At 39.9% G+C, this 25381-nt stretch overlaps 1 protein-coding gene across 3 annotated transcripts in view; it reads left to right on the top strand.

Annotated features, from left to right (window-relative positions):
• The first annotated feature begins 6942 nt into the window (after window positions 1–6942).
• The window catches only part of LOC121917284 (mitochondrial enolase superfamily member 1-like), a 25438-nt gene continuing 6999 nt past the window's right edge, over window positions 6943–25381 (top strand). The window contains exons 1-11 of one of the 3 annotated variants that reach the window (XM_042443090.1): window positions 6943–7103; window positions 7767–7844; window positions 10041–10149; window positions 15054–15169; window positions 17858–17944; window positions 18283–18309; window positions 19244–19316; window positions 20569–20607; window positions 20909–20991; window positions 22555–22589; window positions 24539–24626. In XM_042443090.1, the coding sequence (XP_042299024.1) occupies window positions 7020–7103; window positions 7767–7844; window positions 10041–10149; window positions 15054–15169; window positions 17858–17944; window positions 18283–18309; window positions 19244–19316; window positions 20569–20607; window positions 20909–20991; window positions 22555–22589; window positions 24539–24626 (819 nt within the window). In that variant the 5' untranslated portion in view covers window positions 6943–7019. The remainder of the gene's footprint in view (window positions 7104–7766; window positions 7845–10040; window positions 10150–15053; window positions 15170–17857; window positions 17945–18282; window positions 18310–19243; window positions 19317–20568; window positions 20608–20908; window positions 20992–22554; window positions 22590–24538; window positions 24627–25381) is intronic. The other 2 variants (XM_042443091.1, XM_042443092.1) reach the window with 2 other exon arrangements.

Genomic DNA, 25381 nt, shown 5'->3' with positions numbered 1-25381 from the left:
CAGTTGCAAGTGAATAAAACGAACTGCATGTTCCAGCACACTGCTGATCCTCTATAAGCCATGGTTCCTGCAGATCCCTGGCTACCATGTCATGTGACCATGACAAGAGTGGAACTGCTAATCTGTTTTTTCCCCTCCTACTTTTTAGCTTTTTACTGCTAATGGCAACACTGGTAATTATATAAATATCTGAACTGAAATGTTGAAAGAACAACAGAGTTGCCGGGACCAATCAATTCCAAGTTTATAAAATGTCCTGCATCCAGAGTAAAACAATGATGGGTTTTCATTGAATTGAGATCAATACAGCCCTGATTTTTTTTTTGGGGGGGGGGGAATAGTCATTTAATTAGGGTAGAAAAAGTATTCTTTACAAAAGCAAAAAGAAATTATCAACTTGATTAAATGCTAGACCTCATTAGTGGAATTGAAGAGCATAATGCACTGTGTTGATACTTTATGTTAATGTAACTGGAAAGTAGCAGATGGGGATTTTTTCTTGCATAGTTTAAGAATGATTAAGGTAACTACAAAATGAATTAATGTTTTATATGTTAAAAGATGAATAATGTTCAAACTTGAAACCACAAAATGCAATTAGAGGGAAAGAGAAAATCTCCATAATTTTTAAAAATATAACCTTTTAGAGTAATATTTCCAGTGTACCATGGCCCAGCTCTTTATTTAAGGGGCATCTTTTAGAAGAGACAAATCTAGAACAGAGAAAGATGCAGTCAATATCAATGAGTACTTCCAAAGTAAAATGTCAAAGATTCAGGGATTCATTTGATTGCACTTCTGCTTTTCTTAAAAAGATATACACAGACAACAGCAGCAATGCATTTATGAAGAACATGACCTTAAAAGCTAAGAGACCCCCACTGGGTTGGATCCAAAGATCACCACAAATGAAAAGGCTCCTTGTGTTGGTGTAGGCATTCACCTCACACACTGTTCTAGATCCATCTCATGCTGTCTTCTACAGGGACTGCCTATTCTTTAAAGCAGAATTCGAGAGCCATAAGGGACTGCAGTGAAAGGGGAAAACTGTGAAAATGCTTCTCTGTACCTGCAGGATCACTCACTTCCCAGAATCCCACTCTGCAACTCCTGATCCAGCCCAGTGTAGTTAATATGAATGGTGACAAATCAGGGATTGACCTTTAGCCCCCAGATACTACATCTAGACTCCAACCCAGATGGCATTGCATGAGCTAGGGTTCTACAGTTCTTTTGAAAAAGTCAAAATTCCACAAAATGTTGGAAGTGGAATTGAGGTGAGACTTGATCCAGCTTACCACTTCAGATCCCACTGACCACAGTGGGAAATGTGTCTTTTCTAAGGGCTGGTGAATGGATTGGATTGGACTGCATGTGCCATTCCCCATGTGATAAAACTGCAGAAGCCTTCTTCCATATATGTGTTACCCCCAAGTATAATGGGAAGTAAGATTTTACCATAGCTTCTGACATATCAAGCAATAAAATTCCTATTGGCATTGTTAGAATTTGCCGGTTATACTCAAAATATATTTTGCACTGCAAAGGTTTTCTGTGAAAATTACTATAATTCTTGTTCTGACGAAACAAATATACCTGTTCAGAAGTTTTGAATTATCTCAGAATTATTTTTATAAAATAGTGCAATCATGTTGCATTTCTCCCTATCATTTATATTTCCCTTACTATGAAATTTTTAAAGGGCTTTATGTAGAAAATAATTATGGGATTGTATCCCCCCCCCTTTATTTTAGAATGGGTAACACAATTATGTTTGTGTAATAAATCAAAATATCAGGAAGTTATTCTGGTATTGACTGGGTTTTAATTAACAAATGAAACAATTCATTGTAACATCATTTGTATAGAAATGAAATTTAAAGAACACTAATTTAATGAACTTGTTAATGAAAAAATTATGCATTTTTAGCTTCCATATCTATGATTTTTTTGATAGTGTTTTACCTCAAGACTTTGATGGGAACTTATTTTGTCAAATGAGAACTCAATGTTGAAACACTTTTTATAAATAGTAGTATGTTTAAAAGTGTAATTATTTTTATAAAATATGGTGTTAAATATGTTTTGCAGGAATGATTTGAAATTAAATTACAGAAGCTTATTTTTTAAAAAAAATAACCTGGTAAATTTTCAAGCTTCTTTGTTAACACTAATATCTAATGCATGCTTACCTGAGAGCAAGTCCATTATACTTCAAGTGTGGCTTACTTCTGAGTAGACATGTATAGGACTGAACGTTTTAAAAAGATAATTTTTTACTCTGCAGGACTGTGATCTCAACTGTTTCATTTTGCATTCTTTTTAAGAGATCAGAAGACATTTCAGAGTACATTTTGCAGATGTCACAATTTATTACTTAGAATTTTTTCTAGAGTATAAGCGCTGTTTTTCAAAGTGAATTATCAATTCTATCTGAAAACCCATAAGACATATTTTGAATCCTAATGATTGCTAAACACTAATGATGACTGTGCTACATTTGCATGAGGCACTTTGTTACACTGCACATGCTAATAATTTATATAGTTTCCATTGATTTGAGGGATACAGACTAAAAAAATATTAATTCTTGATACTCCCTTGTCTGCCCCTGCACCAGCAGATCACAGATGGAGGTTGTATTTGGGCTATGTTTCCCAATTGCAAGCAAGGGGAAAACTAGTGTGGAGGAGATTCCATGAATGGAATAGTAAGTGCTTACTTTGCATGCACCTCAGGATATCACATGCACCCCTGTGTTGATGGGCATGGAGAATTTTGCACCCATTAGCAGTCACTTGCATGAGAGATGAGGTTGTTGTTTTTTAAGTGGATTGCCTCTCACTGAATTGGGAGCATTGAAGCACAAATAAACGATTAGTTTCTACACAATCCCAGTTACAAGAAATGGATGCCATCATCTTCTTGTGTGGCTCTTATTTCACTTGGGACTTGTGATGGGAACGTTCCTGATAGATTGTGCCTCTGGGTATAACTGATCAACCACTATTTATATACAAACTCACTTCATTTTACATACAGTTGTGTGTATTGTGTCCCATGTCTTCTGCCACCGCCTCATTTGTTAGTCAATATTGTAAAGCCAGTCCCAATGTCTCTAATATGTAGAAGTGCCATTGTATATTATGACTTTAGAACTGAAAAAAAAAAAAAACATTTTCTACACATCAGAGAAGATAATGCCAATTTCTACATGTTTTCAACTACCTTTATTGTATTTTCAGCACTTCCTGTACTGTAATCATGGCTAATCATTTAAGAATGATTTTGATATTTTAATGGAAACAGTTATGTAACATTTCTGATCAAAACTGTACTACAAGCCTTGTCTATCGGTTTTGTTGAAGAAACATTGTGTGGTAACCTTCCATTTTTTTATTTTATTTTTTGGTTTGGTTTTCCTATCATAGTGTGTTCACATGCTTAAATATTTTTAATATTTTATTACTTTTGCATAATTAAACTTCCCAAAGTTTAATAAATATGTAGTGGATACCGTTTCTCTCTCTCATGCACACACACAAATAATTGATGGTTAATATTTCAAGGGAATTTAAACAGAGTTCCTCTGTTTAGCAGTTCTGTTAATAACTATACATTTGTGAAATATTTATGAATTGATGTTTGCCAAATTCTTTCTTCTAGATTTGGTATAAAGCTTAAAAATACCAAATTGTTTAAGCATATGCTCAGTATTTATTTCAGGTAATCATGAAAATTTATCTTTGCAGACATTACATAGGAAAATGGCCCTCCATAAACATTTTGCATACACTTTCAATATGAAAACATGAAAATACTCCATCCCCAAAACCATTCCAGAATTCCATATTACCTCCTAAATAAATGTACTGACTGCAGGGATAAACAGATACGTGGGCTCACTGGAAGGTGGTCCACAGGGAAGGGGGGGCAGAATTGGCCCCGGCCCCAACACAGTTGTCTACTCTTGTGTAAAAGTGATATCTTGACTATATTTACCAGTATTATGCTAGCTTAACATAGTAATGATGTGCGCTGACAAAGGTTTGGTTCAGATCTTGATTCAATGCTTCCAGGAGGACAGCACAAATTGTTTTTGTTTTTTTTGCTGGCCTCATAGTGGCCCAGACAGGCCTAGTTCACTAAACATTCCCAATTTCCCCACAGTCCCACTGTTTTGATGCTTCAGCAAGGCAAAAAATACCAGCTGCATGTACGGACTCTGCCTCTCTGCCTGGAGAATCCGGAGCAACTGAATGCACATATTGAGCTTCTCAGAATGTTATGCTGGCAAGTGGTGCCATTTCTGCTGCTGAACTGAAATAATGCAGTTCCTGCCTTCACCGATGGATGAAGCCATGGTGTTGATGTTCCTTCTCCATTTAAAAGAAGGATTCACCCTCTCCTCTGTGAATGTCTGTCTCTGGTGCTGCCCCAACTAACGGCCAAGCCATTTAAATTCATGGCCACACTGGACCTCCAGCTTCTCACACTAAAGACAGTATTCTCAGTGGCAGTTACCCCCCCCCCCCCCCCAAAAAAAGTAGGTGAACTCTTTGCCTTCAGAGAATGTCTTTTCCTTCCACCTAAACTAGAATGCAGCATTCCCTGCATTTTACAAGAGTTTGTCACCTCGGGTCGAAAGATTACTTCATAGTCTAGGTGTCAAATGGACATCAGCAAACTATATTCATAGAACAGCGTCAATATGCAAGTCCCCATGCCTCTGTGTTACAGGGGCAGGAAAATGGGTTCCCGTGTCTTTTCACAGAGCCTCCAGATGGGTAGTTGACACCATTATATCTAGCGTACCAAATGGGCCAAAAGCCTGAACCCTTATATCCTAAATCTCTGTGAGAGCCGTGGTCACATCTCATACATAGCTAAGGGGAATCTCCCTGAGGGATGTTTATAGAGTACCTACCTGGTCACAGCTCTACCTTCCTCCAGAAAGAGCAGTCAGACTGTATGGCTAGGTAAGATGTTTCCTTTGGGAGGACAGTCCTATCTGCTCAACTGACCTGTCCTACCACCAGTGGTAAGCTTGTTAATCACCTAAATGTGTGAAACCTACAATCCCATTCCCAAGTCCTTTTAGAGATGAAAGAAGTAGGGTTCCCAGATCTCAGGGCCTGGACCTTTGTCTCTGGTCCTTAGGACAAGAGGGAAGAATCTCAGGGTGATAGCACTGTTTGAAAAGTATGCCTACAGTTTTTTGTGGGCTTTTCAGGCAATGTGGCTGTGTTCTGGAAGAGTTTATTCCTCACTCTTCCAGAACACAGCTACACAGCTCAAAAACCCCACCAAAAATTAAGGATTCCAGCCGTGAAAGCCTTTGACTTCCCAGTATGTTTATTATTTATTCTCACCCCCTCCATTACATTTGGTAGTTTTTATTTGAATTACAGTAGACCCTCCTTATCCATGGATTTTTTTATCCACGGATTCAAGTATCCACAGCTTGAAAATATTTAAAAATATATAAATTTCAAATAGTAAACTTTGATTTTCCATTTTATATAAGGGACATCATTTTGCTGTGCCACTGTATTTAATGGGACTTCAGCATCCATGGACGTTGTTATCCACGGGGGATCCTGGAACCAAACCCCAGCAGATAACAAAGACCCACTGTACATAGCTGCCCTGAATCCTATTTTGGGAGAAAGGCGGGATATACATACCCATAAATAATAAAACAATAACACCCTGTGCAGATACAGTAAACATTTACATACATCATGATAGATGCCACCAGTGGGGCCAGATCATCCCTAGGTCTCAGGTTTTGGCCCAGATATTTCAGAGTCTGGCATAGCCTTGCCCTGGCAACCTTAGAAAGAATGGTTCAGCTTAGCTGCTGGCCCTGCAAAATGTCTATTTGAGAAAAAGCCACGGTTCATTTATGTATTCTTGTCAAAGCACAAAACCGCTTTGCAAATAAAATATTTTTGTGTGTTTGCTTCTGATCCAAAGGTAGCAGTGTTAATCCCAGAATATTCTACTTGATTCCTTATTAACCGGAGCTCCCTGACAGAGAAGGCTAAATGTCTCACAAAACTACAGTTCCCAGAATTCCCAAGCACTGAGCCAGGGCAGTTAAAGTGGTCTCAAACTGGATTATTCCTGCAGTGTGTTTTGGACCTAACTTTCCTGAAAGCACAATGCATTGCTTTAACTCTTCAAAAGAATCTACAAAAGGCCTGTGTGTAATTTACAGGTTGTTGTTGTTGTTGTTGTTGTGTGCCTTCAAGTTATTTCCCACTTAAGGCAAACCTGTTGTAGAGTTTACAGATGCCAAATTCTTATTCTAAGCCAGCCCTTTTGAAATTTATGGCTAGTTTTACAACTTTCACATCCCATTTTACTCAGACTCCACTCCCACGACTATGCATTTGTGCATATAGTGCATACCTTGCATTATGTGTTTGAAGTAGATGGCAACCCAGGAAAAGCTCCTTCTAAAATACACCAATTCCTCTTAGAGAGGCCAAAAATACCCTAAACCCCCATTTGATCTTGGAAGCTAAGCAGGGTCAGCCCTGGATAGTACTTAGACAGGAGACCACCAACGGATACCAGGTGCTTCATGGGCAAAAACACCTGGGACTAGTATCCCTCACCTATGAAATTCATGGGAGCTCCATACCTTGACAGGCAACTTGACGGAATATATATATGACATACTAAAGCAAATGACACTACTTGCCCATAGGGAGACATTGGGGAATCCTTGCCTATAGTAAGGATTACCCAATGATTCCCTATGGGCAAATATTCCCCAATGATTTTCTATAGGCAACTATTCCCCAATGATTCCCAATAATTGTTCTTAACGCGGTGTGAAAGCGGGTTATCTCTGCAGTGCGGATGGGGCTTCTAGTTCTTCCCTTGAATTCCCATCCATGGCCCTCCTTCTCCCCGCCCAGGCCTCGCCCAGTCCCAGCCTCCTAAGTTCCGAGGGCCTGTGGCTTGAGTCCCGAGGGGAGCCGGGCGCCGCTTAGCCGCCAGTAGCCATGGGTCGAGGCCGGGTGACGGGGCTGAGCGTGCGCGACGTCCGCTTCCCGACCTCCTTGGCCCGCCATGGCTCCGACGCCATGGTAAGCCAGGCCGCTTGCAAAATGGCCCTGAGAGAGGAGGAGGAGGAGGAGGCCTCAGTGGCGCCTCAGCCGAGATTGGCGCCGGATCCGCACTGCGGGGACAATCCGTTTTGACACTGCTTTCATATTCTGGCTCCATGCGATGTAGAATTGTAGAATTCGAAGCTATAGCCACGTTCGTCTCTAGAATCAGTTTGTAGGCCGTGGTCCCCCAACTGTGCCCTTTAAAGAAGAGGTTTGGACTCCAGCTCCCAGAAGCCTCGGCCCTCTTGGCTAATAGCCTGGGATTCTGGGAGCTGAAGTCCATAGCCCCTTTAAAGAGCACAGTTTGGGGACCTTGCAGCACCTTTGAGGCTCACTGAAAGGAAGAAGTTGGCAGCATGAGTTTTCTGTTAGACTCCAGCCTACGCATAGCTAGGTCTGTCCCTGGCTTGCCACTCCTCGAATGCATCTGAGGAAGTAGGTTCAAGTCTAGCTCCTGCTGCCAACTTCTTTCTTTCAATGAGTCTCCAAGGTGCCTCAGAATCTGAGGAAGGAGACTTAAGTCTAGGAAAGGTCCTGCTGCCAACTTCTTCCTTCCAGTGAGTCTCAAAGGGGCTACAAGACCTCTCTCAAATGCTGTTTCTACAGACTTAACAGGGTTCTTATCTTTTAATTCCTCAGATGCATTTATTGCAAGAAAATGGTGCAGTGTCTACCCCAGACCTTGACTGTAGTGCGCTTTTCCAAGGTTTCTGCAAGGTTTGCAAGAACTGACAACAAGCAGGACTCCAAGATCCATGTTGTTGTTGTTGTGGTTGTGTTCCTTCAAGGCTTGTTGGCCCTTGAAGTCTCTCTTCCAATCCTATGGTTCTAGGGTCCTGCAGAAATAATCCAGTTTGAGACTGCCCTGGTTCATTGCTGGGGAGTCCCAGGAGCTGTAGTTTTGGGAGGCATTAGCCTTCTCTGTCAGACAGCTCCGGTGCCACAATAACCTACAGTTCCCAGGATCCCCAGCACCGAACCAGAGCAGTTAAAGAGGTCTCAAACTGGATTATTTCTACAGTGTGTTTTGGACCTTAGTCATTTCCGATTTACAGCAATCCTAAGGCGGTGAACCTATCATGGGGTTTTCTTGAGAAGATTTGCTCAGAGGAGGTTTGCCTTTGCCTTCCCCTAAGGCTGAGAGAGTGTGACTTGTCCAAGGTCACCCAGTGCGTTTCATGGCTGAGCTGAGAATCAAGCCCTGGTCTTCAGAGTCATAGTCCAACACTGAAACCAATGAGGCACAGACAGTACTCTAGCCCATCATAAAGACACCTGTTGTGTGCCTTCAAGTTATTTCCACCTTATGGCAATCCTAAAGCCACCTTCTCATGTGAGTTTTTGGAGCTGAGAGTGTGTGACTCACCCAAGGTCACCCAGTGGGTTTCTGTAGCCAAGAGGGGAGTTCAACCCTGATCTTATTTTAATGTACTTTTATACTATTTTTAAATGATTTTGACCGTTTTAAATTTTACTGTAATTTTTAAAAATGGTTTTATCAGTGAACCACTTTGGCAGCAACAGTAACTCACGGTGTCACCTCCCTATTGACCATCTCTCATGCCACACCATACAGAATCTTGAGTAATGCTTTTTTTTGCTCATATATTGCAATTCCCATATATCACTGAATGTAATGGTAATAGTTGTGACATAAACAACTAGCAAAATTAAGTTTATACTTTATCACACATACACAGAATAAATGTGTTTACATATACATAGTTTCATGTGGTTAAAGTTAAAATTTGGCAAAATGTGATGTTTTTAAATATATTTTTAAAAAATTAAAAATTAATTTTTAAAAATAAAATAAAATTTGAAATTTTAATTTTTTTAAAAAACCTTGGGGCCTGTCCTTTCTCCTCCCACTGAGCCTCACCCCACTCACACCATCTTTTCGGGATTTTAAAGAGATACAGGCAAATGCCACAGCCTAATTCTGCCAAAATGTAGATGTTTGAGGACCAGTGCTGTCGCATATAAATTAAATGAAAATAAATAAATAAATAAATAAAATCTCCAGAGCTGTAGTCTGAAGCTCAAAGCATTACACCACGGTGGTTCATGCAAACATTAGGGGCAGATTTTCGTATGAAGAAGATATGTCTCTCCCAGACCTCAATGGGTGTTGATATACTAGTAAAGTCTCCCTTATCTGAAATACTTGGGAACAGAAATTCTTGCTTTTTGTATTTGTTTGGATTTTGGAATATTTGCATATACTGTACATAATATCTTGTAGACAGGGCCCAACTCTAAACAAAAATATTCATTTCTGTTTTGGATAAATCTTATACACATAGCCTCAAGTTAATTTTATACACAGATATTTTTAATAACTTCGTGCATGAAACAACATTTGTGTACCTTGAACCATCAGAAAGCAAAGGTGTCACTATCTCAGCCACCCATGTAGACACTTTTGGACTTTGGAGTTCCAGATAAAGGAGACTCGACTGGTATTCTTTCTTTTCTTTCTTTCTTTTTCTGTCATGATGTTGGTAGCACAGTTGCCACCAGATGCATAGCCTGCTTTATAGATAGTGATGTACAGCTTGGAAAAGTTATTTCCTGGACTGTTTTTCAAAGAAGTTGTCCTACTATTCCCTTGCAGTATAAAAAGAGAAAGGAGGGAGGGAGAAAGGAATGTAGCAGCACCTTTAAGACTCAACTGGTTTTTTATTTTCTTTTTGCATGATCTACTTCTTCAGATGCAGTTACAAAGTGAACTATTGTTGTTTTGGACTGTGACTCCCAAAATTGCACAGTCAGTATGATTCTGGAAGCTTTAGTCCAAAAAAGTGACATTCCCAAGTTGTCAAGTACAAGCCAATATTCAGTGTGTAAGTGGGTGTGGGTTGGGGGGGGGGGGGTTTGCATCAACATTGTGAGTTTCTGTGTTTTTTTCAGCACCCAGATCCAGACTATTCTGCAGCCTACGTTGTCATACACACAGATGCTCCAGATGGGCTCAAAGGCTACGGCTTAACATTTACACTGGGCAAAGGCACAGAAGTTGGTATGTTCTTGTAAAATCTCAACTAGTCCCAATTGTAATGAGTCAAACCATGTCTTGCTTTGCCTTTGGCAATGATCTCTTCATTGTAGACTATGCAAGGTGTGGTTTTGAGAACTTTCTTGACCTTTGTATTAATAAGTGATACATTGGTGCTTGGCTACACACAACTACATCTATGCAACGACAGTGTAGGTGGAAGGGCAGCAAATACTCTGGTGGTCTCCTCCTTTGCTGGGAGAAATAGGTGTAATGTTTAAAAAGCCTCTCATCCATATGAAAAGGAAGGGGATCGTGGGAAAAGAAGGAAGCTAGCAGCTTTTTAAAGAGGAACTGGTTTATGTTAGCATAAGCTTTCAGGCAAGGTGTTAAAAACCATATAGGAGAAAGAAAAAAAGGGTGACGATGTTAGTCATAGGCCTGTATTTTGTCACAATATTGTGGTTATTATCCTCCATTCAGATGGTGTGGAAGGGTATTCATGCAAGAGGGCCCCTCTTCCTTCTAGCCTAATTCTATTATAGTATGAGATTCTTAAAATCCAGGAAATAAACTTTAAATTCCATTAGCAAGATAAAAAGCTACTGCCTTTGATATCCAGTTTGTTTTGAATCTAATGTGAGGCTACAAGGCCATTTGTTAGGAAGACAACATTGAATTTCTTAGGAAGCCCCTATATTTTTGCATCAGGAAACTTAAGTGATATTAAGGTAAAACATGCCAATGCAGTCCCAATTTAAAAGAAAAAATGTTTTACCTTTGTTGGAGGTGGAAATTTCAAAGTTAAAGGTGCTGCTCCTTTATCCCCTTTCCCTTTAATTTTTATACTACAACCAACAAGGTTGTCTCTCTGTCTTAATAATAAGTTTATTTTGTCTCTCTGAAAACCTATCTACATGAAGTAAGTGTAATCTTCAAATATATCTTATCCTCACAACTTCAGTCCAAATGTGCCTAAACGTCCTACAGCGATTTTCTAGGTAGGTAACACTGATGTGAAACTACTGGGTACATTTGGACCAAGACACACTGTCAGATATGGTATCATTTGGGAGAAGTGACACCACTTATAAATTCCATAGAGGCCACTATCAGAAAGGATACTTGTTTCTGCAGAAAAAATGAGTTTCTTGGGTACCTTTAAAGATATTCAGCAGAATAGATGTCACTGCTGAAATGAACTTTTACTTTGCAGCTCCCTGTAAGTACCATAGACCTGCCTTGGGCTGGGAAGCCCTTTAAAAGTAGATCTAGATGGGATGGTAGGTGGTAGAGCAAGGGAAACAGAATATTTGTTGCATGAACAGACAAAAGGCTTACTTTTAGATTTCTTTTAAACATGTTAGGGGCTGAACAGACCGCCCTGAAAGGGTGGTCTGCAGCCACCGCTTTCTGCTCCCAACGGAGGCCGCAGCAACCAAATGGCGCTGGCTCCAGGAGTCCTAAAAAGAACCCATTCCCGGGTTCTTTTTAGGGTGTGTGCACGGGGTGTCATTGGCGTCCATGGATGGGGGTGAGCCATGATGGTGCCGCTGATGCACAGGAGTGCTCAAGAGAGTGGGGATACTCTGCTCTCCCGAGCCTTAGAATTGACCCCAGGATGGCGCTTTTTGCCCGTCTGTGTTGGGCCTTAGTCACCCTCTTCTGCACACTGTCCAGCTTGTCAGTATCTTTCTTGGGCTTTGGTGCCAAGAACTAGTTACAGTATTCAAGACGAAGCCTGACCAAAGCAGAATAGAGTGGCAGGCACTATTACTAGTCTCAGTCTGGATACTATAGTTAATGAACCCTAGACTTGCGTTGGCTTTTTTAGCCACAACATCCCACTGTTGACCCACGGATACCTAAACCAAACAGAAGAGAACCAACCAAAAAGGAATTTTGTTAGGGACAACCAGTCAAATTTGATACATGGCTTTTTGTGGGTTTTTCGGGTTATGTGTCCATGTTCTAGCAGAGTTTGTTCCTGATGTTTCGCCAACATCTGTGGCTGGCATCTTCATTCTCTGAAGATGCCAGCCACAGATGCTGGTGAAACGTCAGGAAGAAACTCTGCTAGAACATGGACACATAGCCCGAAAAACCCACAAAAAACTATGGATGCCGACTTCACATTGATACAGGACATCAGGCCTGATAAGTTTTTAACAGATTTGTACATAAACAACATAGTTATAATTACAACCAAGGGTAATAGAACATTTCATATAACAGAAATGCCCGGCTCAACCACAGTGGTAATACCATTTAATAGGTAAAGGTAAAGGTAGTCCCTTGACATGAATGTCTAGTTGTAACCAACTGTAGGGGGCAGTGCTCATCTCCGTTTCTAAGCTGAAGAGCCAGCGTTGTCCAATGACTGCTCTGGTGGTTATGTGGCCAGCATGATTCCACTGAACGCTGTTACCTTCCCATTGAGAAGTGGTATCTATTTATCTACTTGCATTTGCATGTTTTCGAACTGCTAGGTTGGCAGAAGCTGGGACTAGCGACAGGAGCTCACCCCATCATGCAGCACCTGGCCAAGAACTGCCAACCTGCTGATCTTGCAATCAACAAAGTCAGCATCTTAACCACTTGAGCCACTCCATCCCATTAAATACCATTTAATAGACCAGTAAAAAAAGAACAGAAAACACATGTGCAGGCTTTCAAGAGCTTGTACAGTTTTTTGTATTCTTTTTGGTTGGCCAAAAATTACCACAACATGTACATTGTTTCATGGCCAACACAGCTGCATTTGCTTTCTGTATTGATCAGAGTAATAGGTATGTAGATATGTCAACACTTAACGATGTCATTCAAGCTTGCATAAATGTGGTTTCATAAATAAATAAAAAGGAACAACTGCCTGGGTCCATGCATTTCAAGGAGTCATTCGGAAACATTTATTTTATACAGACACAACCCTAGATCAGCATATGGTTTTATTAGTTGCAAGCCTGTGTGTAAAAAAGGTAACAGCAAGTATTTTAAAAATGAATAATATTAATGTGGCTAACTTTTAGGTGATATGGCAGTTGTTACACCAGCCATTATTTTTGTCTAGAATTATTTTAGCTGCTTTTTTTATATCACATGCCACTGCAAATTATTTCTCTGTGGCATAGTAACCTTTGAGCCGCTTGAAACTTCTGCTGCTGCCTGACAGAACAGTGAAAAAAAGATAATTAATCTATTAAAGCCTTTCCAACTATGCTTCAGTGTATTTTCTCAACTTCTGTGATCACATTATAAGCCATAATGTTGATCAAACAGCTGTGATACTCCTAATAGGATTATGTACTTTTTAGTTCCATTTTGATATCCTTTACTTTTTTTTATTGCTCTCAGTTGACATAAGAGGAGTTTAGTAGTATTGGCAAAATAATGTCTAGATATACTAAAAACTGTCAAATTTCACTTCTATTAGAAATGGATCAATGACACACACAGTCAGCACTTTTAGTGGTTTTTTTAATAAATAATAAATTAATAGGATCCATAATCAAGCAGTATGCTATATGAAAAACCATTCTGGATCAGACCATAAGCCTGTCTAGTCTTGTAATGTCATCACAGACATGCTGGCTTTCTTTTATTTGCATTCCAGAACAATTATGTCTTGCCCAGTAGGAAGAAGTTACATAATCCATCAGTGCAACAGTTTTGAAATAATGGCTGCTATCTTTCCAGTTCCACCTTTTCCTTACTTCAGGAATGTGTCAGAAATTAGTTAACCTACACCTGATGGATCTTTCTGAAACAAGAGTGTGCAGCCTCCTTTCTGTTGAAGGCCCCATTCCCACTAGGTGGGAAGAAAAAAATAATAATTGGACAGGTCCAGAGCTAGAAATAGGTGAGCTTACTTCAGTCTCTTTCTTTCCCTCCTTGGTAATCCTCTGGACAATGGAGAGTGCTCATAGCCATCAACCCTACTAGCCCCTTTTCTTCCATTACTTTGGGTGCATCTACACTGTATCAATAATGCAGTTGTATACTACTTTAACTGCTATGGAGCCAGCTACAGAACCCCAGGATTTTTAGTTTTGTGAGCATCAGCACCTTTCGGTAGAGAAGGCTAAAGAACTTGTAAATACAAATTCCAGGATTCCAAAGGATGGAGCTACACTATTTAACATGGTGTCAAATTGCATTATTTCTAGTGTAAATGCACCCTTTTCCTAACCCCCATTTAAAGCCATCTAAACTAGTAACTATCTCTACGTCTTGTGGCAGTGAATTTCCTCTAACTGAATTGTTCAGCTATGTAGTTATCAGTGATCAACTCCTCTGGAAATGCTTCTAATTCTGTGAAAATCACATAAGTCTCATTTGAGTGGAAGTAGGTTTAACTATCTACTCTGATTACTTTCTTGAAACACTGATCTCATGTCATAATGAATTAGGGCCAAGTTATCTGACTTACTATGAACTTGTCCACATATTGAGATCCTAAGAAGAGACTGTTGTCTGTGTCTTGCCAATATATGAGGTATGTTTAACAGGAATTCAACAGAAAACTTTTTCAATTACTCATTTATGGTTAACTATTTGCTCCACTTATGCCCTGCAGCAGTTTTCCATGGCATCTGGTAGTTTTAGTTGTAGCTGGCAGAGTTCTGGTTATTATTGTTGATGGGTTTTTTTTTAATATGGGCATTATTATCATATTGTAATTTTAAATTATATTGTTGACTACTCTGGGTCAAGTTCTGAAAATCAGTAATTTATACAGATCAGCAGTTTAAACAGTTATGAAATAATATTTAATGTAAGATTGCCAAGGGCCATTGATCTGTGCAGAATCCTAGCCAAAACTGGTATTTCACCACCTATGCTGTTTAGTAGAATTGTTTATATGTTCTCTCTCCCATGTTTTTCTGAAGTCATTAAAGTCCTAATGCTTCAAAATATTTATTTTGTAGTTGTCTGTGCAGTCAATGCACTCTCTGTTCATGTGGTCAATAAAGACTTGGATGAAATCATTTGTGATTTTCGAGGCTTCTACAGGCAACTCACCAGTGATGGGCAGCTCCGATGGGTAAGCCATTTCACAGCATTTTGTAATAAGGTAACGCAAGAACACAAGTGGGTTTTATTTTTAAGTAGATAATGAGAAAATAGACATAACTATATTTGGGTATTGACTCCTCCCTTGGAGAAATCTCATTGGATAAAGCAGAAAACCAAGAAGTAACTTTCTTGTTGTAATCTAAGAAATACGGCTTGACATCATTGTTTTCATCTAGAAGTCAGATGCTCTCATTCAGTCTCCCTTTTAATCATGTGCACGGTTTTCACTACATCATGGATGCTGCAACTCTCAGAATTCTCCAGCCAACATGTCTAGAAGTCATGATGGTTAGAGAGTTTTGAATGTTGTAACTAAAAAATGTTCTTCTTTGGGTTTACTCTAATTTTTAATATTAACAATACATTGTCTGTGCCACAATCTGCTCCTGGTCTTGTTTTTGGAGAGAGAATGGAGCTTTTCCATCTTCTGCCTGTAGTCCATTTGATTTATGCATTGGCCATCAGGTGATGCTCATGTATACAGTTGCCTCTTGGGTTGCCAGAAGAATGTGTTTGCAAAGAATAAACAGTTGGTGTGGAGAGCTGACAGAGATGGCCAGCCTAGTAAAAACCAATAGGAAGAGAGCTGGTAAAAGCTAGTAGACCTCATGTCATTACAGTGAAAGCTGGAGAAGATAAATAGGGCTGTTGCTGAGAGGGAGAGTCAGTTAAGGTTTCAGTTAAGTCCAGAGAGGTACAGTTGTAGTGAGGGTTCCAGTATGAGATAGGGACAGTTAGGGGTAGAGTCCAGAAGTGAGGGTAGGGCTGAGTGTTCACACTCTCCTAGCCCTGCTTTCGTCTCCCGACTGCCATCATGGTGTGTGTCTGTCCATATGGCGCACGCCATAATGACAAATGGGCAGTCCAGCACCCAAACGGTGCTGAACGGAAAGGGCATCATCATGGCGCATGAGCGTGCCCATGGCGCCCTTCCGTGAGGTTCTTCCAGAGGCCGTGGCATCTGGTTGCTGCAGCCTCCATCCGGGGCTCAAAGGGGTGGCGTTGAGCCGCCCGTCTATCGAGCCCCTTCATCTCACTTCCCATGACTCATGTTTCTCATATGCCATGTTCCTGTAATATGTGTTGTGCAGCTTCAGTCTTTCCTTTCACTGGTAAGCATGTCAGCAGCTGAATGTACTTTCAGTTTGAATCCAGTTACATCACTAACCACAACACTATCCTGGTCTTCCCAAGTAGCTCTTTGAGTGCTTTCAAATCCAGAAGTATAATCTTCTGGCACATAATTGAGTTTTCAAGGTCTTTAAGGGTGGTTTTACCATTGCTTTCTTCTATGCATACTAACAAGCATTAGCTATGGTATCATTGCTGTTGTCTCTGAGAGATCCTGTGCCAGTCTCACCAAGCTAAAAAAAAACCATTAAATTAATCATTGGCCAAAATACAACCTGAAGAATATCCCTTTAAAATTTAAAGAGAATAGATTTGCACTATTAAACCTAGTTGACCTGGAGCCAGAATAACTCTGGCCTGAAGGCAGGGCAGGGCAATAGATAATAGGGGGACTTGGAAGTTTCTCATTCATAGGGTCACCATAAGTCAAAGTAGACTTGACAGGTGTTAACAACAAATCCAAAAAGTAATTAAGCTTCTGTGACTGGCTGTTAAAAAGAAAGATTATATTTATGGTAATGACAAGAGATCTACTAGCACGTGTTACTCATTTTTCTTAGATTTGTTAGAGAGGGAAGAACTGTAATGAGGTTTCAGTTGAATAGAACTATTTATGTTTTGGGTGTACCATTATGCTAGTGGCACCTGTGTGCTTTTACTGTTGCAAAAAGACCTATACTCCAACACTGGAAAGATAAACATTTCATTCTGTTGTCAGAAGGTCTTAATGCCTTAGCTATGCACAGGTGTATATTTATAGATCATTTATTGTAGAAAATGTGATCAATTTATATCAGTGCTCATATCATATGTATTTTCCTCTCCTTCCTTCCTTCCTTCCTTCCTTCCTTCCTTCCTTCCTTCCTTCTTTTTACAGAGTCCTATTTTAGAAATCCTATAAAAATATTTTTTTTAAGAGAAGAACTATTTAATGTATAGTATTATACACAATGGCTTTGTAATCATTTTTAAATGTCAGGGGTTTTGTTCTTTCCCCTCTATCTGTGTGCATGTATATCATACTGAATGTCAAAAATTTACAAGGTCAGAATTCACAAAGAAACCTTCAAACAGAGTATGAATCTGGTAAATGTCTCAAAATGTGCTAACAGACTTGCATATGTAGATAGCTTTAAAATGTTAGCCATCCTTGACCTAGGCAGGTAATGAGAAAAGTATTTAGGCAGTTGTGCCTAGGGACCCCCTGTGCATATCTGTGTTTGTATCTTTGTGAGAGCATGTTAGTGAGTACTAGTTGTAAATTACTACACCAGTGAATGGACCTGAATTCTAAATGTAAATCTCTGTCTCCTTTGAAGGTATTTTCACAGCTTGTCTGGCAGTCATTGTTTATAGACTTCAAATATTGCCAGGATCCAAGCAGTTTACTGTTCTATAAACAGGATGGAATCTTGCTGGTGATATAAAATGGCATAATCCGGGGTTTTGCAACTGAGAAAGGAAACATATTTCTTATGATATAGCTGCCTTACTGTAACCATTATGATGTTTGTTTTGTCAATAGATTGGCCCAGAGAAAGGAGCTGTGCATTTGGCCACAGCTGCCATTCTTAATGCTGTCTGGGATCTGTGGGCCAAACAGGAAGGAAAGGTAATGGAACAAACAGATAAGAATGGTACTGCATGGAAAGGGATGTGTGATATGTAGTCCACCAGATGTTGGACAGCAACTCCCATCATCCCTCACTGTTGGCTGTGCTGACCAGGCTTAATGGGAGTTGCAATGTCTTGAGGGCCAAACGTTCCACAGCTTGAATTAAGTCAAACTCAGTGCCAGTTTATGATCATTCTGGCTCATATATACAAAGAACAGGAAAAAGAACTGACTATGACTTATATATTTAACTTTTATATGTTCAAATTTCTAACTTCTGCTGATTAAAATTTTCAATTTCTGCCCCCCCCCCCCTTCTTTCCCTTTAAAAAAAGCCTCTCTGGAAGCTACTGGTTGACATGGTAAGAACTGTTTTAATGATAATACAGTATATTTATGTTTGTGCTGGGCTGGAAATAATGATCCCAAATTCAGGGCTCTCCTTGAATACATAGTGTGTGGCAAAAAGCCAAAACAAAATGTTTTCAAGTCTTACAGACTACACAGTTTGTTTGCAAAGCCTTTGCTTCCTGGATTGCTGTGTGGAATGGTTTCTGCTTTAAGCAATTGTCTGTGAACAAATGCAGTACCAGATGTCAGTTGACCTTTATACTGCTATGTTTAAAGGTGTGTTTTTTTTAAAAAAAAGTGCAATAAAAAAGATGTCATGGGTTCACAATTAAAGTGGGAAACCACAGTTATGCACAGTGTCATAATACTTGATATTTTAAGCTAATTTCAAGTCTGATATGAAGAAAATGTAAGTAAATATTTCTACACATCTTTTTTGTATTAATTTTAAAACGTATTTCTTAGAGTTACTACTGTAGTGTCATAAGTATATATAACACTTTGCTAAAATAGGTTTTGCAAGCTTTTATACCTTGGGCAGTTCACCCCCTGGGACACCTTGGAAGGCCACACCCCCTGATTTTTTTAATGTATTATTTTATTTTATTATTTTTATTGCCATCAAATGTCCCCCAGCATGCCCTAGTTGGACATTAAGGCAATTTCACCACTTTCTTTGCTCTCCCTGGGCCATTTTAAGCCTAGTTAAGTCTTTTTCTTAGAAGAAGTGACCCAGAGGTTGACTTCCAGTGGCATCTAGATGAGTGGATACACATGGAGTTTGTATGTCTAATAAAACCCATGTTCATGTAAACTTAATTTCTGTATTTGGATCTTCCCTTCTGGATCAGGGTGAAAATGTTCACTGTCTCTCAACTTACTAAATTTTTCAAGACACATTATACACTAGTTTGACTTCCTTTCTTTTCTTTTCCTTTTAATCAGAATCCCAAACAGTTGGTATCATGCATAGATTTCAGATATATTACTGATGCACTAACAGAAGAGGAAGCTTATAGTAAGTTATTTTATAGTCTAAAAACTGCATTTAATTACTTTATCTCAGTCTGGCTAACTTCTCTCAAATATCCAAGTGTGAGCTAGAACTAGGTGTTGTTCCAGGCCTCCCCAAGAATTTGTTTGGTGCCAAACACTGACATGCCTTACTACTAAGATTCATTGATGGTGAATGATGGAAGAGAGCCAGTATTGTATAGTGGTTTGAACATTGAACTAGGACTCTGGAGAACAGGGTTAGAATCCCCACTTGCCCATGGCCACACTCTCTCAGCTACAGAGGAGGAAAAAGGCAAAACCCCTCTGAATAAGTCTTGTCAAGAAAGCCCCATGATAGAGTCACGTTAGGGTCAGAAATGTCTTGAAGGAACACAACAACAACGAAGTACAGCTAAAGCATAACTCCTTGAGTGTGAAGTTATACCATGTCTCCACAATACAGGTTCTCAGCCAGTGTCTATAGAGTTTTATTCCATCTTGGTTTAAATGTATTTTACTTAGATTACCTCTTTAGACTTTTCTAGAGCCCTGTAGAGTAGCACTATCTCTGTATTACAAGTGGGGAGGGAGAGAAGACTGATGATTAAAATAATAACATACATATAACAAACCAATGTATTCTTGACTAAACTGAACTTTCAACTAGTAACCACAGATCATAGCCCATGCTCATGCCATAGCAGTACAGTGGATGCAGAGTGTAGCCTCCATAGGTATATATGCAGTATCCAGGGCCTTCTATGTCCTGCTGGTAGTGTAACTCTGCCAATGGAGGCCATGGTAGTGGGGAAGGGAGATAAAAGACATCAGCTATGACATTGAGAGGAGGAGGCTGCCATCTCTGTCCCACCTATTTCTCAAACACTTGGCTTCCAAAAGTTCCATGGAGTGAAGGCAATGTAGGACGCAACTGGATAGTTGCCTGTCCCATGGCCTTCCCATATTGCCTTGGCTTGGTAGACCCAAACAGAAGCCAGACATTCAGGAAACAAGCAGCATAGTGCTGACAGTATTAATCTCCTGCCACTGTCACAGCTGCCTTCTGCCTGTATGAGCATAAAGACAGAATGACAGTTAGTATAATGGATGGTCACAGTAACATGCTTCCTCATCACGATCCTGGCCACAGTGCAGTCCCATTTGTTTGTAAATAATCTGTACTCTAATTTTGCTTTATCAGATAGAACACTTATAAGTAAAAGGACAAATTAACTTCCATTCCAATTTAATGTTTTACTTTTTTCTTTTCCTAGCAATACTTCAGAATGGTCTAATGGGGAAAAAAGAAAGAGGTAAGCAACAAAGCTCTTCCTTGTAGAGTTCCTGTTTTATTAATCTGCCTCCCAGGAGGTTCTCCTGAAACTGGGATTAGAAAAGAGTTGTTGATTTCCCAAATGTGTCACAGAATGCATTGGGGAAGCAGTGATGAATTAGCCCATGGGAGTCCAACATTTTCATTTGTTCTCAAGGCTTTTCTGAATTATTGTTCTAATGTGCAGTTGTTGTGGGTAATGTAGGCATGGTTTCCCTGGATAGTAAATTAATTGCAAAGAAATTACATGTAACTTCCAGTGACATTCTGTATCTTTGTAGAAGAACAAATGTTAAAATATGGCTACCCAGCTTATACCACATTGTGTGCTTGGCTTGGCTATCCAGACCAGCAACTTAAACAGGTTTGGCTCATCCACACTCTTCCCATTTAGACATCTGCTTTGGGTTCAAATGCTAAACATTTAACAAAAGTGATTGGTTTAAGCACTACAAAGGATATTTTAAAAGCAAGTTCCATTTTAAAACTGTCTGATATTGCCTATTTTTGTGTGCACATGGATTGATGCTATGGATTGACATAGCCCTGAACTTTGCAGAGCTTAAAATGTTTTTGCTGGGAGGGGGGGTGGACTACATGTCCAAAAACCACCAACCCCCCAGCTGGTGGCTGTGCTGCCCAAGGGATTCTGTGAGTTGCAGGCCAGAAAAGTAACTTTCCCATGCTGTAGTTACATGTGAAGTAAGATGGGGGTAAGAGGTCTTAGAGTTCTGTGGTCTCTTGTACTAGGCATAGGAGAGTTGTGTGAGCCAGGACCCATGTGTTTAAATCCCATTATAACATGAGTACTGCTTCTGACACTCAGGCCTGTTACAGACTGCCAAAATAAAGCTGCTTCGGGTCTCTTTGGAGGTATGCTATTTAAATGATGCATGGGTCCTAAGAGTCCGGAGGTCGCGCCAAAGCCCCACTCCATTCCTAAGCACTGGAGGGCAGCTTTGGTGCAGCTTCTGGATTCTTAGGGTGCATGCGTCATTTAAACAGCATACCTCCAAAGAGACCCGAAGCAGCTTTATTTTGGCAGTCTGTAACAGGCCTCTGTCTCCTTTTATGGCAGGCAGAACTTCAGAAGGAGCCCATCCTCATGCAGGGACTGACATGTACAATTTCTGCTTCATTTCAACACTGGCTGGGATTCTGTTAGTGTCATACATAAGCTTCAGTTTGACATTTGCCTGTAACTGGTTGTTGTGGACATGGGTATTTTTCTCTTCCATCCTGCCACCTCACCACCCCCAGGACTCAGCTTTTCATGTCAGTAGTCCCTCTCCATAGCCATTATGTCATCTGCCAAGTCTTCTGGAGGACCCCAGGAGATCTTGGAGGATGGTATAATTATTTTGCATCTGGCTCTGATCTCTCCAATTCCCCACCAGCCACTATATGTCGATAGAAGAAGGGGTTATTGCTGTGAAATGGTGAGTCCAGGTTGGTGAGAGGGGGACCATTGCCTAGTTTTACCTATAGAACTTTTATTTAATGATGCTGAATCTCTGCCTCATGGAGCAAGCATATTTATGTCATGCACATACTTGGCCCTTACTCTCCTGCATTTCCTATTTAAGTTTAAGCAGCTAGACTGCTAAATCTAAAGAGCAAGAAAAAACCCAAATATACTTTTCAGACTATAAAAATATCATTTGTGATATGTGCTGCTGCAAAAGACAAGAGACGGATTAACAAATCACAACCTTCCCCAATCTGGTATTTTTGAGATGTTTCAATAACACCTCCTGCCATCTCTGGTCATTGACCTTGCTGTCTGAGACTTCTGGGAGCTGTAGGTCAAAACATCTGGAGAGCACTAGGATGTGCTGGGAGGAGACAGAATTGAATTACTAAAATCTTTGTAGAGATGGCTTACACTTGCTAAATATTTGTGTAACTGATGTAACTTTCTTGGCAGCTGTGCACTGAAGCTCTAAAGGATGGGTGGACCAGGTATGGTACATTCTTTCCTTAATTTTGTAAGAAATAGACAAGAGGGACATTTGGTTTGTTAGCACAATTCAAAGATGGGGGAGGGGGGGTGCCTCTTCTTACCAGAAGCCATAATGTGTTTCCAAAGTGCATTGCAGAAATGTTGCTTTATGTGCGCGTGCATGTACACACACACCATGCCAAACAGTTGTCACTATCAGTTTTGACAGCTTTCCTCACTTACTGCAGGTGAGCAAGTGGGTGCCTGGCCTTCTGACCCTTCAAGAAGGATCAGCACTGTTGACCCTTTTGCAATATTATATAGGCATTACATGTAGAACACTGGAGCATACATGTCTAGGCCTCAGGATGATGAGTGTATGCTTTTATCTTCTCTTTAGTGTGTGAGGGACCTGATCAGGAAAGGAAAGGAATGTACACATGATTAACCCGTGTTGAATTACAACCTTGCACTAAGTGATTCATGCTAAGGTCCTTTTCAACTCAATAGTATGACATTTCACTCGACCTCTTGTCCCACATATTTATCAGACAAAACAGAGCTGAAGTTCAGAATTGTAAATGTATCTGGATTGCTACTCTTAGTACTGAGCTACAACTAACAGCCGAAACAGACGACCCTGAAGGGGCAACTTCAAGCTGCCGCTGAGAAAGCCAGGTGATGGCCAAGCAACCGCACAACATGGCCCCAAATAAGAAAAAAAATCCACTCATATTTGGGGTAGAAAAAAAAGAGCCCTTTTACTGCTGGAGCCAGCTTTTTGCTGGCTCCCAGGTAAGTGGTATCTAAACACCATGTCCCTGATTTGCTCAGAAGTCACGCCAGCTTGTAATCGCCAGTGCGGCATCCAGGCAACTCAGGGGCATGGCATGGTTAAACGCCATGCCCCCAAGCCGGCTAGAAGCTGGCTTTACTGGGCCATCTGTTTCGGCCCTAAGTCTTTCAAAGATTTAGGCTGAGGACCTGTTAGCTCCCAGCACTGGCCTTCCCTACTGTCAGTTCCACCACCATCCCCATCTCTCAGTGAAACTGTGGGACAGAGACAGTGAATAGAAGGTGCTTTATCATCCTTTTTTTTTAGTTATGAGAGCATTGTGTTGACATTAAGTACAACAACATAATTTCATAGATTTTCCATAAGGACTCAAGGCCCCTGGAATACAATGAATTGGGATACAGTGGTACCCCGGGATACGAATTACCCAGCTTACAAATTTTTCGGGATACGAAAAAATCCCATAGGGATTTATTGTTTCGGCTTACGAAGGTTTTTTCGGGTTACGAAAAAACCTCGGCGCTATTTTCAATGGAGCCGCGGCAGAGCCGCGGCTTTTTTTCCATTAGCGCCTATGGCAATTCAGGTTACGAAGGTTTTTCGGGTTACGAAATTAGCCGCGGAACGAATTAATTTCGTAACCCGAGGTACCACTGTAGTTATATTCAGGTACTGTTGCAACAGCAGTCAAGGGCTATATTAGCAGTAGTCCTTACTAACCATATCAGGTAAGTTTGGGGAAATAGGTAAGGGGCAACACAGTTTATGTTGATGAAAACAGGAAGTCCTCCACAATATGTGATATTCCCTTTGGAATGGGGCTTGCAGGAATGGAATGCCTCTACACTTGCAACAGGTTCTAGACTGTAGAGTAATCAGGATTAAAATAAACTAATACAGTGTAATCGGAATCAAACCCACATTAACTTATCTTAGACAAGCTTGGTTCTTAATTGAACCTGGGGAAGTTTGTTCATCTCTAATGGTTATTATTCTGCTGTTGCATAGGATAGAGTTTCATAATAAAAGAAATGAGTGATTTGATATCATCTTCTAATAATTCTGAGCAAGATATCAGAAGAATGTTTTAATAATAATAAAAGCTGCTTATTAACAAAGCTTTAACAGTCTTTGGAAAAGGGCTTGATTATTTACAATTAAATGTGCCTATAGGTTCAAAGTCAAAGTTGGAGCAGATCTCCAAGATGACATTCGGAGGTGCAGACTCATTAGAGAAATGATTGGTCCTGAAAATATACTGGTATATGGATGTATTTGAGTTAAACTGGAGATGTTTTTATTATGAAATTATGCTATCACTGTTTTTTAAAAAACTGAAAATTTTGTCTTTAAGTGTTAAATCAACTAAAAGAGCCAAAGGAAGTAGTTAGATAGATAGATCAGTGACACCTATTAAGCTCTGTGGTGAGTTCTCTTATGTATTTTAACATATTTTAAACTATATTTTATATGTTTAAATGCATTTTTTTTTACAAAACACAAATTAGATATATTTTAGAAAATATATTTTATATCTTGTAATACTGTGTGTTCCTTGAAAAATGTGATCATTACTAAAGTTAATATATTCAAACCAGATGGATACCACTATTCTCAGGATAGTATAAAACCAGGTTTATAGTCTTTGTTTATAGCACAGTACAAGTGAATTTATATTGTTGCTTGAACATGTGTTTTAACTTTTTTATGTTTTTAATCTTAATTTTATTTTTTCTAAAAGTTTTAACTGTGTTATTTTAAATTTTTAAAATGTTTTAAGGTGTTTGATCTTATGAGGCACCTTGGGTCCCTTTTTGGGAGAAAGGCGGCATAAAAATTATATATATATATATATATATATATATATATATATATATATATATACACACACACACACACACACACACACACATACAGCGCGCCCGCGCCATACATGGGCACGCCATACGCAGCCTTGAGCATACGTGCTCAAGCCACGGGGCAGAAGGGGCGGCGCGTCCCATTCAATTGAATGGG

This window comes from Sceloporus undulatus, unplaced genomic scaffold (assembly GCF_019175285.1).
Source record: "Sceloporus undulatus isolate JIND9_A2432 ecotype Alabama unplaced genomic scaffold, SceUnd_v1.1 scaffold_14, whole genome shotgun sequence".
NCBI classification, from domain to species: Eukaryota; Metazoa; Chordata; class Lepidosauria; order Squamata; family Phrynosomatidae; genus Sceloporus; species Sceloporus undulatus.
Note: the sequence above shows the minus strand (reverse complement) of the source record. Positions and strands in the feature narration are given on the sequence as shown.